The 17,402-nt window shown below is 38.4% G+C and overlaps 1 protein-coding gene across 2 annotated transcripts in view; it reads right to left on the reverse strand.

Annotated features, from left to right (window-relative positions):
- LPIN2 (lipin 2) overlaps positions 1–17,402 on the reverse strand; it is a 48,466-nt gene that overhangs the window by 4,390 nt on the left and 26,674 nt on the right. For both annotated transcript variants that reach the window (XM_082044206.1, XM_082044205.1), the window contains exons 6-19: positions 16,240–16,363; positions 15,269–15,590; positions 14,933–15,032; positions 9,919–10,106; positions 8,463–8,556; positions 8,035–8,104; positions 7,836–7,925; positions 6,792–6,874; positions 5,481–5,625; positions 4,490–4,638; positions 3,951–4,037; positions 2,011–2,163; positions 891–1,005; positions 113–216 (exon numbers count right to left, since the gene is read on the reverse strand). In XM_082044206.1, coding sequence (XP_081900332.1) covers positions 113–216; positions 891–1,005; positions 2,011–2,163; positions 3,951–4,037; positions 4,490–4,638; positions 5,481–5,625; positions 6,792–6,874; positions 7,836–7,925; positions 8,035–8,104; positions 8,463–8,556; positions 9,919–10,106; positions 14,933–15,032; positions 15,269–15,590; positions 16,240–16,363 — 1,824 coding nt within the window. The remainder of the gene's footprint in view (positions 1–112; positions 217–890; positions 1,006–2,010; positions 2,164–3,950; positions 4,038–4,489; positions 4,639–5,480; positions 5,626–6,791; positions 6,875–7,835; positions 7,926–8,034; positions 8,105–8,462; positions 8,557–9,918; positions 10,107–14,932; positions 15,033–15,268; positions 15,591–16,239; positions 16,364–17,402) is intronic.

Here is a 17,402-nt window from a genome sequence, read left to right on the forward strand (position 1 = left end):
GATTTTCATGTGTTGTATGTAATAGGAGATTGAATCATGGTCACAATTGCAATTATTTTGTAATCTCATTCCTAAATACTTTCTCTAGCTGAAATAACAAAAATGATCTTACGAAGATTTGTTTCCCTTAGTCCGTTCTTGGATCAGTTCACCCTTTGGATTCACAGTAAATATTCTGCAGTCTGGAACTCCCACTTGCATGTACGCATATACATCCTGCAGAAAGCATGAACAAAAGCACATGCTTCAACATTTCCTTATTGAATGTGACATAAACAATTCCTTGAAGGAATGAGAAAAGCTGATCCAAAATGGGTACAGTAAAACTGCCCCTTAAGAAAAAAGCCCCCAAACAAAACCAACCAAACAAAAAACATAAGCACACCATAACAAAACATTCCCCCGCTCCCAGCCCCTTAATTCCTGTTCCTGAGCCTGGGACCACAAACATGCAAAAAATCTATACCATCAAATACTATTCCTTGCGACAATATTCCTCTTAGAATACCCTCTCTCTCTAGCTCAATTACAATAGCATTTATCTGCAGAGAAAATACAGGAACCATATGACAGGAAAAGGGATTCGAGACTGAGGAGCATTGAATTAACACCCTTAGGTTATAAAGCTGTCAAAAATGCTGAAAAATAATACAGAGAGGTGGCACATATTTAATAAAATCCTGACAATACTAACACATCTTTGTAACCTTTCTCATATAAGCAGTTCTGGCAGCTTTTATTTAGGTATCTGCATGTGGATTTTCCCATAAAAGCACCAGTGTCCCATTTCCTTATTCAAATTTAAATAGACACAAAAAGAAAAGCCTATTTCTTTTGCTTCGCATGTACTTCATGCATTTTAACCTTTTAATTAGGAAGGGGCTACTTACATTGGGCCTGTTTCCAAAAGCAGCATAGAAAGGCTGTTTACTGGGAGCAAACAAATTCTTGATATCATTCAAACATTCAATTTTGAACTTTTCAGGCTTCTTTTCTATTACTTCCCTAAAATAAAATTTCAACAGTTAAATTCTAAATCATTATTTGATAGAGGGTGTCGTCCTTCCCCCTTCTGATATTTACATTCTCATTGCTTCCTGTTGCTAGCATTAGTAGTATATAGACATTGGTCAGTAGTTTTCCAATAATGATACAAGAGACAATAAAAACAGTAAAACACTTGCTGTTTTCCAACATCTATGGTAAAAAGATAGGTGAATAACTTGTGCCTAGGCTAAGTAAATGGGATGAAATTCCTCATTGTGAACGCAGTTTGTGAACTGCTTTTATTGTAGATGACCACTTGAATCAGAAGACTGAATCAAGTACCCATAAGCTTGTTACAACTCCTGCCTCTGACAAAAGAGTGCAGAAGGCCTATTAGTGACCTTAAGGGAAGTTGCTGCCATCGCTAGACATGAATCAGTTGTTTTTACTAAATAGCAAGCAAAACCAAAAGACTTTTTCACTATTAGCTCTGTCCATCAAGAACAGGTAGACTATGGCTGGTTCAAAAGACGACCTGAGTTGAATCACAGCAAAATTCATGTATGGAGTACTCCCAATATCGCAAGATCATTTAGTATGACTGTCTATATTTCCCAGCTCTTTTTCTTTTCCCTCTGACTTGTGTAGTAGCACTACACTACAATCCTTGCAGCTAGACTTGAAAAGACAAAATTGTACCGATACAAACAAAACTTAATAGTAATCACTCATGGAGTAGAGAGGAATGATGAAAAGAGAAAATGAGCTTCTCTGTGACTGATATTTTGGGTTTTGTAGCCACTTCTAATATGCCCACAGAAACAGAAGTATACTACAAGTGACATTCAGACAAAATAAATAGCTTATAAATGATTGCTAGAGGGACATCAAGTCTCAGTAGCAAACCTAGCACAGAGTGGAACGTTTGGTCACAGCTGTAATGGTCAGCATCCCAAATCTTTTTCATCTGCTGCCTTCTCTGAGATGGGAAGGGAATGGATGTATGAAATGCCACATGCTTACCTATGAAAGGCAGAAAACAAACTGCTGGGGGACAACATAAGTGGGCCCCTAGGGAGAATTGTTCCTTTGTCATTCACCCAGTGCAGGTATCCTCTGGTCATATCTGCCATCCCAATGGCACGGGCGGAACAGTACAGAAACTTGTAGCCATTTCTAGAAAATAATTGTCAAGTTAGTTTATACTTCTGCTGAAGACTTTCTTTGCAAATGAAAGTATACAGTTACAGCAACATCCAGAGGCACAAGTTTAGGTATTGAATTGTTGCAGTGTGTTGCACACACACATAGGAAAAGACTTTTCCACTGGTAAAAAATCTGCAAGGCACATAATAGCTTAAATACATGATTCAATCAAAACTGAGAAACAGGAATTGCAAAAAGAACAGGGATGGCAATACTAAAATGACGCAATTAGATGGATTAGACTGTGTTTAAATAAGTGCCTTGTTGGTTTTATCCAGCTTCTTTCAGACCACCTGTAAGATGATAGCAATGACTTAAATTATCTGCAGCACATAATACTGCATGCCAGATCTCTTGTCTTGGTTGTTGGATTTTTTCAGGTTGCTGGCAGAATTTGCAGCGCAGAGTGAAGGATGGATACCAAGCCGCATTCGTCAAGCCCCTTAATTGTTCCTGCAGACACTGTATGTTCATCTGTTATACAGATTTGTACACAGTTACTGCCTGCATGAAAGGCTTGAGTGTTTATGTGTCTTTTCAAAGATTTGATGCAATTTGGCAAATACTTGCAAACCCACTCTTCTATTATGCACTGAATACAGAACAACATTCAAGTTCTCTCCCATGGACTGCAAGGGGCAACAGATGAAACTTAGCTCTATGTAACAAAGTGAAGGTCAACAAAAGACTCCAAGACCCAATGTTTTTAGGAAGAAAGACTACTAAATTTAAAAACAAAGCTAAAAGTTTATTATTTTAAGTGGATCATGAATTGTTTAACAGTTGATCATCTTGTATTCCTCAGTAGCAAGTATTATATTTCTGTCATCACTATACTTCTGAAAAACAGTTTGCTAAATGAAGGACCAAATTTGAAAGGATGGGAAATATGTAGGTTTGTTCTGCCTGAAGTTACTGGATGTAAATATTCTAAGGCTATATACCTCTTAGATGAACAGTACAGTTATAAGGGTGCTGTTCACAGCACTTTTGAACTAAGCCAACTGCTGCAACGAGGAAGTCATCTTTCCTCTCCTTCCTGCCCCCTCGTAGGTACAGGGGCTGCCTCTGCAGGTTCTTGCAGATCACAAGGTAAGCGTGGTCAGTTGACTAACCCAGAGAAGGGATGGGGAAACTGCCGTTTTGCTGAATTACTTTTCTACTGTTTTACTGAACTGCATCAGCTTATGTCAGAAGCACAACCAAGTGACAGAAAGCTTGATCCAGGCCACCAGCCTTTCCTTTGTGGCAGTGGCAAGTTGTTCATTGGGCTTGTTTCAGAACATTAAATCTACCATAAGGAGCCTTCACTTGAGTTTTGTAGCAAACTTCTTAAAACACAAAATATTTATGCATTGTAAGGATACTTTTTAGGCTTGAACTTACACTGCACCATGTTTGTAATAGGCTCTATGATCAACCTGAGCTGGTGGAAACAGACATATGCATGACCAAGAAATTATTGATATTATGGTTCTCTTGTGTATTCACAATATTACGCACATTTTGTAAGAACTAAAACGCAGAATCAAACATTTGAGAAGGGAACTAGTAAAAGTGGTGGCTTCCACTCCTGTGAAGGTACACATCTGGGAAAACACTTCGTTTTGTTTGTGAATGATGGAAGTAGCTCGCTTCCCAACATTGAGACCAACAAATCGTAACAGATTGCATAATTACTAACAACAATCCAGTTACCTGCCCGTTAACTCCCAAATTCCAGAAAACCCTAGTTGCTTCATAGCTCACATACTCACTCATTTATAGAATGATACAGTTTTGCAATGCCCTGATGAGTCCAGTCCTTGCCAAACTGAGGGAGGATGTGTCCTAAAGCATCAGACCTAAAAGCAAAATCAGAGTTAGCCCATACTAAGTATAAGAGTTTTGTTAAAGACAGCCACTAACAAATATACAATTTGTAACGAGTATTTACAGAAGTATCTCTGGAGAAGGTCCTAACCATTTCAAAAGAGAATTTGTAACTACTCCAGACAGAGCAGTTAGTGGGGTCACACAGCACAAGTCAGCTTCCAAGTTAACCTTTGGCTGCTAAATCTGGAGAAGTCTCACTGAAAGGGCAAGTCATATGGTAAACATTGTTCTTTTAAAAGACCTCTTCTAGTTTGTTGTAAATTCAAGTACAAATAAAAATCAAAGCATCCAGTGTTTTTCATGACTGCTAATGAACATCCCTTAATAGTCTTCTTAAATCAAGTTTATCTTATTTTGAAAAGGATAGGATAAGCAAGATAAAAATATCAAAAGAAATTTTTAAAAAGCCAATGATACTTACTTGGTTATTGTTCCATCAATGTCTGATATGATGATTTTATCATTCCAGTTCCAGAGATATATTGTACCCGCACAACGACAAGTCCCTTGATACTGGGTTGTAATACTAAATACAACATCATTAGGGCCATCTCTGAGTTTCAACTTTGCCTTTAGAATAAATGAAAATAATTGAAAATATAAGTTGCCTTCACTATAAAAATTTTAGAATCGTAAATGAGCTACAGAGAATGGCTGGTATATTCTACCTCATCTTATTTTGATTAACTCATCAAAGAGTGAACCATGGTTTAACACCAGCACAGTTTTGCTGGTAAAGTCTGTTTGGTTGTCTTGAGTACATGTATTTGTCCATAGCTCCTGTATATGCTCACAGCAGCACTGACTGCAGAGTTAACAAAAGATATTTGAGTCTCTGCTACTTTACAGTGCAGTATCATCAAATGTAACTCCCACTTTGCTATAGTATGCAACAGTATCTTCTACTTTGTGGATGCTTTCCTCAAAATTCTTCCCTGATGAAGACCACATACTTAGACATCTGTAGATCTAACTTAAGGTAGACTGCAGTGAATAAACTGCATACCAACTTAAATGTATACTATTAGACTGTTAAGATGCCAGGATATCCAAACTACAGAAGTCAACAATGTCACTCTTTTGGCAGCACCTTCATATAGAAGTTTAATTACAGAACTTTGTGAGAAATTATTTTTTTTATCCAAACAGGGATTCCTAAACAAAACAAACAGAAAAAAGTAAAATCAAAAATTCCCTGAAGCTGCCCTCAGTAGCACTGGAAAATACTTTTAATTCCTTTTTAAAATTTTAGGTTTCCTTTTTTCTACTGCTAGAAAAGTAACCTGAAGATCACTTTTTTGAATTCGTGAAATGTATTTATACGTCATTTCTAAAAAGTATAAAAAGTCCAACTTTTAGAATCGGAGTGGAATTATGAAGCACCCTATGTACAGGAAAGGCATGCCACTTACTATTTGGTCTGAAGACAGCCTAAGTGACTTCTTATACGACGTAATGTTCCCATGGCTTGGATGCTCTGCTGGGGCAGATTCTATTTTCAGGGATTCCTTCAACTCCTGCGATGCTTCATCACTAGAAGAATCATCTTCTGGAGGCCTAACATGACATCAAACAGAATAAACGTAAGCTACAGAACATCTTCCTTTAATGGTGCAAGATTCTTATGCAAGAGTAATTTCTGCTTATGTTGAAGATTTGCTACTAGCCTGATAGCACAGATTAACGAAGTCCATGGTCTAGTGAATGCCCAGATCAAGCCAGTCTATGCCAACAAGCAAATCAGACTTGTAAAGCATGCTAGTATTGAGGCAGCTCTAAAATAGTACTATTACTAGATGGCTCCATGCATGAGGAATTTAGTACGGACACAGCGTCAAGTGATCACTAATCCCGTGTTGACGAATGGGGTAAACTGCAGATGACAAGTGATACTGAATGAGTAACTGCTTTGTTTTTTTAAAAAAGCTGCCACAGCTACTGTATAATTTAAACTGAGGGTGATGTTAGTGGAGTAGCTCACCTTTTAAGCTTATTCACAGATTTATTTCTCTGCTGATTAGAGATTCCAAGATTAAAAGCAACATTTAATTTCTCTGAAGTACTCATACACTATATATTTAGTTTCTTAAATCCTTAAGACACCAACGACACTTACAAGTATGTTTGTAAAATCATGGCAGAATATGAGTATGGGTATTAAATTATCTAGACTAGGACAGTTTTGTGCTAAACACTGCTAGTTTTCAAACACAACCTTGGGCAACTTGTGCACTGTAAATGATGCTATTTTATTGTTTCAATTATTTAATGTTACAAAAAAATCCATGTGGTTTAAATTATTCATACAATATTAGGCTTTTACAAAAAAAAAAAAAAAAAAAAGGAATGACAAACAGTATCTCAGAAACAATACCACTACACTTACAGAGTAGTGGCCCATTGCTAAAGGTTACCATATATGTCTTTGTTACTCTGTCAGTTATGTTACAATTTAAGAAGTAAACACAATAGGATGTAGGAAGTAATTGTAGTGTATTTGTAGTTCCTACAATGTTTGCTGCCACATTATTTTGCTGAATTGTTTGCCAAACACATCTGGTTTCTCTTCAGTAGCTTAGAGGAAAATGTTTCTTACCATTGTAAATTCCTACCGAATTGTTCAACCATAAAAAATTAAAAAGGGAAAAAAAGCGGAAAAAAAAAAAAAAGATAAAAGAAGGGCCTTATTCAGTCCTCAAAATAGTCTTCAGGCAGGAACACACCTACTATTAACTTGCTCTTTTATAGTTGCTGGCAGTTCATTTGCTCTTTGTGTCTCAGTTTTCCCCTCTTTTGCCTCTGGTATCTAAAGCAACAGGATAATAAAAACATATAGACATTTTAAGCATTTTAAACTGATCCAAGTTAATTCACAGTTCACACTTAAGCAAATATGTATCAGTACAGTACATAAACTACAGGGTGTTTCAAAAACATGGACCCAACATGTTACAATTACACAAAAATTTACAAACAGTTTAATGAGTTATCAAGTTTTAGTAACCCTTTTATAAATGCTCTGTGTTCCATCCACCTGCTGTACGGACTGTGAGAGTTTCATTCATGGGTGGTTCATGGTTGCAGAAATATAGTGATTTCAAATTGGGTCCATCTTTTTGAAATGCCCTGTATAGTAAGTCTCAGAATCGCTCATTCTGTAAATGATTTAAGAAAAGGATGCTTATGAATAATTGATCTATTAAAGTTTTTTATTATTTCAGGAAACAAAACTCTGCATGCCAGAAATTGAGAAGTACTAGTTTAATACAATTAATTTACCATTAAAGGAGCTATCAACCTCTAGGCTTGTAAAATTCACTTTTTTGGGGGACAAGCAAATTTAAGGCACATACTCAAGTTTTAGAAAACTTAGTTTTGTCTAAAATAGGGTGCCTCAACATAACATCTATGATGCAGTACAGAATCATAATATTTGTGTATACGTTCTTAAAACATACAACAGTGACTGAAAAGTAGGCTCTGTCAACTGTTTATGGCTTAGAAGAAAGAATGTTAAGAATATTGTGCAACAGATGAATAAACAATAAATAAATTAATTAATTTTGTTGAAGCAACTTGCAACAGCAAATAAAGAAAATAGTATTTAAGACTAAACATACAGAAGCAGCTACGGCTACTGTAACACTGAGTAACTCTCAGCTGCCAGAGACAGAGCTACAACAGTGGCATTCTGAGGCACTTCTGGCAAATAAAAGCTTTTTCATTTTTTTAACAGCTGAGAGGAAAAAAAAAAATAGGTCTGTTACCTGTTTAGTCATGCTTTCTCTCTTGCGCCAGAACCACCACCTTCCAGACTTCTTTGGCATCTTTTCTTTGACCCAAGACTCAACAGTTGCCTGAAAAATTAGCCATGTTTTTAATTTGTATAGAGAAACAACATCAAGATATAATAATATGTTACTATGTGCAATATATTTTTAAAAAACTATACATGTATGTATTTACCTTGGGCAAACTCTTCTGAAACACCTGCAAACTCAGAATCATTGGAGCAGCCAACGCCCAGTTGTAATACCTGTTTTAAAACACGTTATTGATAAGATATTATAAAACCTGACTAGAGGTCAATAAATATCAGTGTTTAAACTACCCTTTTGTTGACAAAAATACATATTTGCTGCCAACAAGTAATATTAGTTTTCTGCAAGCAGACTTTAAACAATTCAACACCAGTGGTAATTGCTGGGAAAAAATCTTACTCCAGCTAAAACTAAATTTAATGCAAATCTTCACTTCAAAATCATTCTCTTTGAGACTGAGAAACAGATCCACCAAAAACACAAATTGCTATGGAAGCTGAGAAATGCACTCAATCTAAAGGATGGATTTTAAATGAGATCTTCTGACCTAATTACATGATATAGAGAATTTACCTGTTATAAATCCTTATTACCAAATTGGGATTGTCTATGAGTCCAGGGTTTTCGGCAAATTCATGATAAGTAATAATATGTTCCATGAATTTTTCTGCAATAGAAGCAGATTTTAGTCAAAAATAATACTATAAAATCCCAAGATGTTTGATTAGTTTATATGTAGGAAAATGCTTTCCGTCACTTCAGAGTCATTGCTGATCTTGCAGCATCACTCAAGATATGCTAATATAGGCCTGTCAAGAGCCTCGTGACTGCCTCCCCAGTGACAGGGAAGGCCTCATACCACTTACTTCAACAGTCACATTAATGAGAATCAGAAAATTAGAAGAGGGAGTATAAAGAGGAGGAAGGAAGGAACTAATTCAGCTTGCAGGCTGGAAAAAGAGACCCATGCTTGTCTAAGCAAGTTTTTTTTTTTAATTATTATGGCAGGCAAGGGGCCTACATACTACATTAAAAGGGGAGGGAGAAGGATGTTGTCAGCTTCTCAGGTTTTTTTTTAATCACCAACTATAAATAGCATTTTCATGACTAGAGAATATATGGGTTTATAGAAATTCATGATTTAGTATGAGATCCCTGCAAGGAAGACATAATTTTTTGAATCATATCTAATATTATTACTGTATTACCAACAGAGCTGTTCTGAGCCTTTATTTAAATTTCACTTGATGCATTTAAATTTCACTTGATGAGACTGGATGAACATTAAAAATCTTATACTAAAAATTTTGCAGTACATGTTCATGAAAACTACGTGCTCCTAGAAGTTCCCTCAAAAATGCATAGAACTTCAATATTAAAATTAACCAGAGCATTAAAACAGAAGAATCAGGTGGTAAAATCTAAAGGTTAACAAATGTTTAGGATAGGAAACAAAGAGTGCAGTAAAATATAGTCCAACGCAATAGCTAAAGTTTTTTTAATTGCTTAAAAAACAAAAAAAAACCCCAACAAAAAACAAAAAAAAAAACAAAAAAAACCAAAAAAAAACCCAAAAAACCCACAAAAACAAACAAACAAAAAAAAACAACCACCAAAAAACCCCAAACCAACAACAACAACACCACCACCAAACCAAAACAACTAATAAAGGAAAATTATCAGGCAATTCGAAAGAATACACATTATGAATATTTATATAGGACTAAGCAAGTAATTGCAGCCAGAAAGAAGAGTGATCGGTCATATATGCAAAATGTAGTGCAAAAAAAGGAGACAGAAAGCTTCTCAAGACATCAAATGCTCTTGCTTAATTTGAGGTTAAGTTCTGCTATTTCTGCTTGGCAGATGCTTGAGAATTTTAAAAAATGAAAGATTATCCATTCCCTTTTGTCAACATGAGCTAATAATAATCCAAAGGTTTGCAAGGTGGAAGTTGGAGCATTCAAGCCACTTTGTTTGTTTAGCTACCTGAGCTTTATTACCGTTTATGTTCTAGTCTTTCACATACCTTTAGAAATCTCTCCATTTTCATTGAGACCTCCACAAAGCGAAAGCGTAACATCAGGCAAGTCCATAGCGGAATCAGACATGCACTCTGTACCACTATCAGCAGCAGCACTTCCTACTGACTGGGGTGACTGGGAACCAGAAAGGGTATCTGATTCTGTCCACTGCCTGAAGCCTGGATCAGAATCACTAAATAAAAAAAGTTCACATTTTCAGTAATTATTTCACTTGCAAAAAATGTATAGACTTTTAAGTTACATAAAAAGCTACTAAAAAAAAAAAAAAAAGAAATGCAACAGCAAGATGATTAAGTACTACATCACTTTACAACATAAACTCAAAACAAAGAACAGACAAAACCACACATACACTCCCAGCCCTTCATAATACTGGCAGATTGACAGTTTCCAGTTCTCTGAACATTCACCTAAACTGGAAAATAATTACATTTCTCCTGCTTGCAACAAAATTGATTTAAATGAGAAGATCCTGTACATTCTATTTTTGCACAACAATGCTGTGTTCCTCAATCTTCATCAGAAAGCTGTACGATAAGAATAAAAGGAAAAAGGACACTGCCTGATGCTTTTAGAACACAGTGTGTTTGGAAAAAATACAATAGAAAAGCATTTTAAATAAAAATTCTCATTGTCATCTAAGATTAGAGTTATTAGTTTGACCCCAAGTAATGTAATCAATAAGAACTGAAAAGTTTAAAATTTTAGTTTTAACATAAACCAATAAACCCTTCTTCCTTATTAAGCTGTACTTTTACAAAGGTCCTCCTAGACAGTCATTCTTTCAGGGAGTATTTTAGGAGACAAAGCACTGTGGCTACTCAAATCCTGGTGACAAGGCACTGCAGCTACTCCAGCCCCTACAACGAGCACTGAAGAACAATTTCAAATGGGGCCCTGAGCAACAACAAGCCTTTGAACAAGTTAAACAGGAGGCAGTTTATGCCGTAACCCTTGGGCCAGTCCCAGCCAGGCAAGATGTAAAAAATGTGCTCTACACCAAGGCTGTGGAGAATGGCCTTTCCTGGAGCCTCTAGCAGAAAACATCAGGGGAGGCTCGAGGTTGACCCCTCAAGTTTTGGAGTCAGGGATACAGAGGACCTGAGGCTCGCTATACTTCAAACAAAAAAAAAAAAGCTATTGGCAGCATAGAAGAGGTTTGAGCTGCTTCAGAAGTGGTTGGTACTGAAGCACAGCTTCTCCTGGCACCCCAACTGCTGGCACTGGGCTGGATGCTCAAATGTAGGGTCCCCTCTACACACCATGCAACTCATGCTACATGGAGTAATAGGTCACACTGATCACACAACAGGCTTGAACGGGAAACCCCAGTCACCCAGGAATCTTGGAACTGGATCACAGACTGGCCAGAAGGCAAAGATTTTGGAATACTGCTGGAGGACAAGGTGCTGAAGAGGCTGAAGAAATGCCACTGCATAATAAACTACCAGAAAAAGCCAAAAAAAAAAAAAAAAAGCCCTGTTCATTGATGGATCCTGTTGTACAGTACAATACCATTGGAGGTGGAAAGCTGCTGTATGGAGTCCTGTATGACAAGCTGTAGAACCTGCTGAAGGAGAAGGTGAGTCGAGTCAATTTGCAGAAGTGAAAGCCATCTACTTGGCTTCAGACATGGCCGACCAACAAAAATGGCCAGTGCTTTATCTCTACACTCACTTGTGAATGGTGGCAAATGCCCTGCGGGTGTAGTTATGAGCAACGAAAGCTGGGAAACTGGCAGCACAGACGCAAACCCATCTGGGCTGCCCCATTGCAGTCCAGGTAGAAAACCTGGTTGTAAAAGTACATCATGTACATGCTCATGTACCCAAGAGCTGGGCCACTGGAGAACATCAAAACAAAAAGCAAGTGGATCAGGCTGCCAAGACTGAAGTGGCTCCCTCAGGATCATGAAGTCCAACCATGACCTAACTCTAGCACTAAAACACATCCCTAAGAACCTCATCTAAATGCCTTTTAAACACCTCCAGGGACAGTGACTCAACTACTTCCCTGGCCAGCCTGTTCCAATGCCTGACAACCCTTTCTGTGAAGAATTTTTTTTCCTAATATCTAATCCTCCCCTGGCACAACTTGAGGCCATTTCCCCTCGCCCTATCACTTGCTACTTGGGAGAAGAGACCAACACCCTCCATGCTACAACCTCCTTTCAGGTAGTTGTAGAGAACGATAAGGTCCCCCCTGAGCCTCCTTTTCTCCAGGCTAAGCAGCCCCAGCACCCTCAACCGCTCCTCATCAGACTTGTGCTCCAGACCCTTCACCAGCTTTGTTGCCCTTCTCTGCACTCTCTCCAGCACCTCAATGTCTTTCTCACGATGAAGGGCCCAAAACTGAACACAGGATTCAAGGTGGGGCCTCACCAGTGCCAAGTACAGTGGCACAATCACTTCTCTAGTCCTGCTGGCCACACTGTTCCTGATAGAAGCCAGGATGCTGTTGGCCTTTTTGGCCACCTGGGCACACTGCTGGAGCACGTTCAGCTGGCTGTCAATCAACATTCCTAGATCCTTTTCTGCCAGGCAGCTTTCCACCCACTTTTCCCCAAGCCTGTAGTACTGCCTGGGGTTGTTGTGACCCAAGTGCAGGACCCCACATTTAGCCTTGTTAAACCTCATATAACTGGCCTCAGCCCAGTGATCCAGTCGGTCCAGATCCCTCTTGTATGGCCTTCTTGCCCTCCAGCAGATCAACGCTCACACCTAATTAGGCGTCATCTGCAAACTTACTAAGGGTGCACTCAATCCCTTCACCCAGATCATTGATAGAGATTAAACAGAAATGGTCCTAATACTGAGCCCTGGGGAACACCACTCCTGACCGGACACCAACTGGATTTGGCTCTGTTCACCACAATTCTTGGGCCCAGCCATCCAGCCAGTTCTTTATCCATTGAAGAGTACACCCATCCAATCAAACAAGCCAAGCAGTTAAAGCCTCTGTGGCACAGAGGATGATGGCTGAAATATAAATATGGGGAGGACTGGTGGATTGACTATATCACACTCCCACAAGCCCACCAAGCCAAGCACCATGTGCTTACAATGGTGGAAGCAACCACTGGATGGCTGGAAACATATGCCATGTCCATGCCACCGCCCCAAACACTATCATGGGCCTTGAAAAGCAAGTCCTACGGCAACATGGCACCCCAGAGAGAACTGAGTCGGACAACAGGAGTCATTTCTGAAATAATCTCATAGACATTTGGGCCAAAGAGCATGGCATTCAGTGGGTATACTACATCCCCTGTCATGCACCTGCCTCCAAAAAAATCAAATGATGCAATGGATTATTAATGACTACACTGAGAGCAATGGGTAGTGGGACCTTCAAACATTGGGATACAAATTTAGCAAAGGCCACTTGGTTAGTCAACACTAGGGGATCTGCCAATTGAGCTGGCCGTGCCCAATCAAAACTGTTATGTACTTTAGAAGGGGTTAAACTCCCTGTAATGAACATTAAAAAAAAAAAAATGTTGAAGAGGACAGTCTGGCTTACTCCTGCCTCAGGCAAAGGCAAACTCATCCATGGGATTGCTTTTGCTCAAGGACCTGGGTGCACTTGGTGGGTAATGCTGAAGGATGGGGAAGTCCGATGTGTATGAACCTTAAGTGGATTTGATTTGGGGTGCGAATAGCCAATGACTTGAATTGTATAATGTTAATTGCTACATAATACTGTATGTCATCGCTACTATGGCTGCTATATGCCATATCAAAGAGTCACCCAGATTAACAAAGAATGAACTTTTATGAAACCGAGCCAAGAGCAGTGATGACAGAACCACACAAGTGCAGCAGTGATGGAACCAGAGCTGGTTTCAGCATACAACAATCCAATACCACACACCATCTTTCCTGCCCTGAAGGACTCTTACGACAGATGGAGCCCAAAGTCATGGATGAAATGAACTCAATGGGCATTTTAGAGGGATGGCCCATGGACTGAAGAAATGATATCTGTGTGTATCTATCAAAAGAAAGGCAAAGTGGTGGTGATTAATTGGAATCTATTGCAGAGTGTGGGACCTGGGCATGACCTAGATGGCATAGAGTAAGGGGTGCACACTGTCCTGGTTTCAGCTGGAACAGAAATAATTTTCTTCGTAGCAGGTGGTACAGTGCTGTGTTTTGGATTTAGAATGAGAATAATATTGAGAACAACTAGTTTTAGTTGTTACTAAGTAGTGGTTATACTAAGTCGGGGACTTTTCAGCTTCCGATGCTCTGCCAGCAAGGAGATGCATAAGCTGGGAGGGGACACAGCCAGGACAGCTGGCCCAAACTGGCCAAAGGGATATTCCACACCATATGACGTCATGCTCAGTATATAAACTGGGGGGAGCTGGCTGGGGTGGGGATGATTGCTGCTCAGGGCTGGGCTGGGCATCCGTCAGCAGGTATTGAGCAATTGCATTGTGCATCCCTTATTTTGTAAATTCTTTATTAGTTGTATTAGTAGCAGTAGTAATAGCAGTATTTTCCCTTTGTGTCCTATTAAACTGTCTTTATCTTAACCCATGAGTTTTACTTTTTTTTTCAGCTGTCTTCCCCATCTCACTGGGGGTGGGGGTGAGCAAGTGGCTGTGTGGTGTTTGGCTGCCTAATGAGTTAAACCACAACAACAGGGCATGAAAACAATAAAGTGATGTGTGCTTTTCTAGACCTAGCAATACAGCAAAATAGAGTACTGGTGCGAAAGGAGCATGGAGTTTAAACTTCCCCTCTCTCTACACTTGCAGGTTGCACAAAGATGAAAACTCTCAGTAATTATCTCCCACGTGATCTTTCAATGTGTTTCTTGTCAAACCAGAAACAGATTTGCACAATGACATCAGTACTGATTACTCCACAAAAGCCTAGAAACTTGAAATCCAATTCTCTTTACTAGAACTGGTTCATAAACAACTACATCATACACATAATAACTCAAATAGTGCAACTGCAATATAGCAGAACCTTAATTCAAAATTACCTTTTGGGAAAGTAAAGTGCTGCAACTTCAGGTTCCAAAGCCTTTAGGTCATCCAAGTAAATATCATCGGGCCCCTGATGATGACTTCGCTTGTGCACACCTGTTAATTTTAACAATTAAGATTCCTAAGATGAAGCTATCAGATACATTAAGTACAAACATAATTGTAAAAGATTCAGATTCACTTGTGGCATTTATAAATCCAAGATTTTAATTATAGCTTTAGTCATATAAGTCTTTGAATAGGAAAAACTGAAAAAATATATTTATACTTTTTCCATTATGGCTTCAAATTTGGTAAATCACACTGAAGGAAAGAATTGCTTTATTATATACCTTTCTTTTTTGAAGGAGAGTCAGTTTTTGCTATTGGCTTTGTTTCTGGTAAAGGGTCCACCAACAGTCTAGAATTATGATCAGCATCTAATGGCAAGGGATCTTGCGGTTCTGTGATTGCAGAAGCAAGAGATTCTTTAACATCCATCTGCTTAAGCAGAGGATGAGTTCTTGGCTCAGGTTTCAGTACTGTACAGACGGAATCTTTCACATCATCATAATCTTCAACTTCATCAGACCTGAGGATGACCCTAAAATGAGTCTTCTCTGATGGAGTAATGGTAGCTGTTCTGGGATGTTCCAGTTTCTCTTTCTTGCTTATCTGAAAAAGAAAACTCTTGTCAATCCTTTCAATTCACATGTTTGTTTTATTCTATTCTAAACATTGAACTTTTACTCATGGTACAAGTCCTGGTCACAAGCAAACTGAGTAAGAATTTAAACATGTATTTTAGCAATACAGAGCGTGTCTCACCTTATTAGCAGAGTTCCCTGCAACAGGAGCTTCATACTAGCTTATTTACAAGTTCAGTAAAGAAACTGGCATAGAGGAAGTTCTGACTTGGCCAAACCATGGCAAGAAAAAAGCACAAATGAGGACATATGAGGGCTTTTGTCACCACCTGTCCTATTAGGTAACAAATTTACTATATTAAGGCCACAGTTCCCCTGGAATGAACTACAACTTAGCCAAAAATACAGGAAATTAATTTCTAAAGTTGCTTTCTTCAGTTTCAAAGTAAAAATTCAAAAATTTCAGATTTTTACTGGTAGCTTTTCTGGAATTACTTTGCCGACCAGCTTTTGAACTCACCAAATCCGACTATCAGGCAGCCACAAGGGGGTGCTACTTTCCTATTTCAGCTGAATTATTCTGAAGAACAGCAGCAGATTTCCAGTTCTCTCTTCGGACACTATTTTAGATATGCCAAAACTCAGTTTGTAAAGTTAGAGACAATAAATAAATTTACCTTGGTTGATTCTGGGAATCCTCCCCATGTCCATTCCATGTGAGATTCAGATCTGAGCAAGCTCTCAGCAGGTTTAACTTCTAGTTCTGAATCACTTTTAGGGCAGACTGGCTCAGAGAAAGGGCTAGCAAATCAACAACAACAACAACAACAAAAAAGAAAGCTACAGTGTTTAAAATGCATTTGTTGTGCAGCTATTGTAGAGTTTTCTACAGCTTAACAGAGCTTCAATTATTCAGCAACATGGCAAGAAGCCCAGAGGGTTTTCAGACAGTGAGAAATTAGGTTAAAACCAAAATCACATTAAAGGACTTAAACAGCAATCACCCTAGACAGATTCCTTCACTATATCTGCATTATAGGTATAGCTCTCCACTCGGCCCACATTCCATTTTTCAAACAAAACAGAATAAAATAAAAAAGTTTATCTGAAAGTAGGACAGAAATGAGCTTTAAGTTCCTTTCCTCTTTAAAAACATAGCATTTAAGCTTGCTATGCCAAGACTTGAGTAATAAAAGTCCTGCAAACATAAATCACAAAAGCACGAAACAACACAAATTCCCAATGTGGGAAAAACAACATTAACAAGATAGCTCATGAGAGGGAAGGAAGATTGCTTGAAAACATCCTTCAGATATATTTGGACTACATGACCTTTTAAAGTTTCAGCCTACTTTTCCTGCAGCAGTTATTATCCATAATTCACAAACAGACCTCTAAAATTTATTTTAGCCAAAACTACTTTTAAGCCAGAAAGACTCACTTTACACAATGCTAGAAAGGTGTGATTTCAAAATAATTTTGCTCTTATGATCTTAGGGAGGAAAGGAAACACAAAAGCTTGCTTTGAAATAGCATTTAGTGTTAGGACAGGTCCAAGTCTATCCTTTCTTAAACAGGGCACATTATAGAAATGCAGCTCTTTTTACGTTTTGACAATCAGAGTGGATTTGCATGTGTGTGTGTATTGTTTTTTGGTGTTTGGGGGGTTTTTTGTTTGTTTTGTTGTGTTGGTTTTGTTGTTGTTTTTTTTTTTTAATAGAGATATTAACCTCAATATTTGGATTTGAATTGTAGGGACTAGAACTGGACACTGCACTCCAGGTGCAGCCTGACCAGTGCTGAGTAGAGCAGGATGGTCACATCTCTATCTCTGCTAGTA

This window comes from Streptopelia decaocto, assembly GCF_964273445.1.
Source record: "Streptopelia decaocto genome assembly, chromosome: 2".
NCBI lineage: Eukaryota > Metazoa > Chordata > Aves > Columbiformes > Columbidae > Streptopelia > Streptopelia decaocto.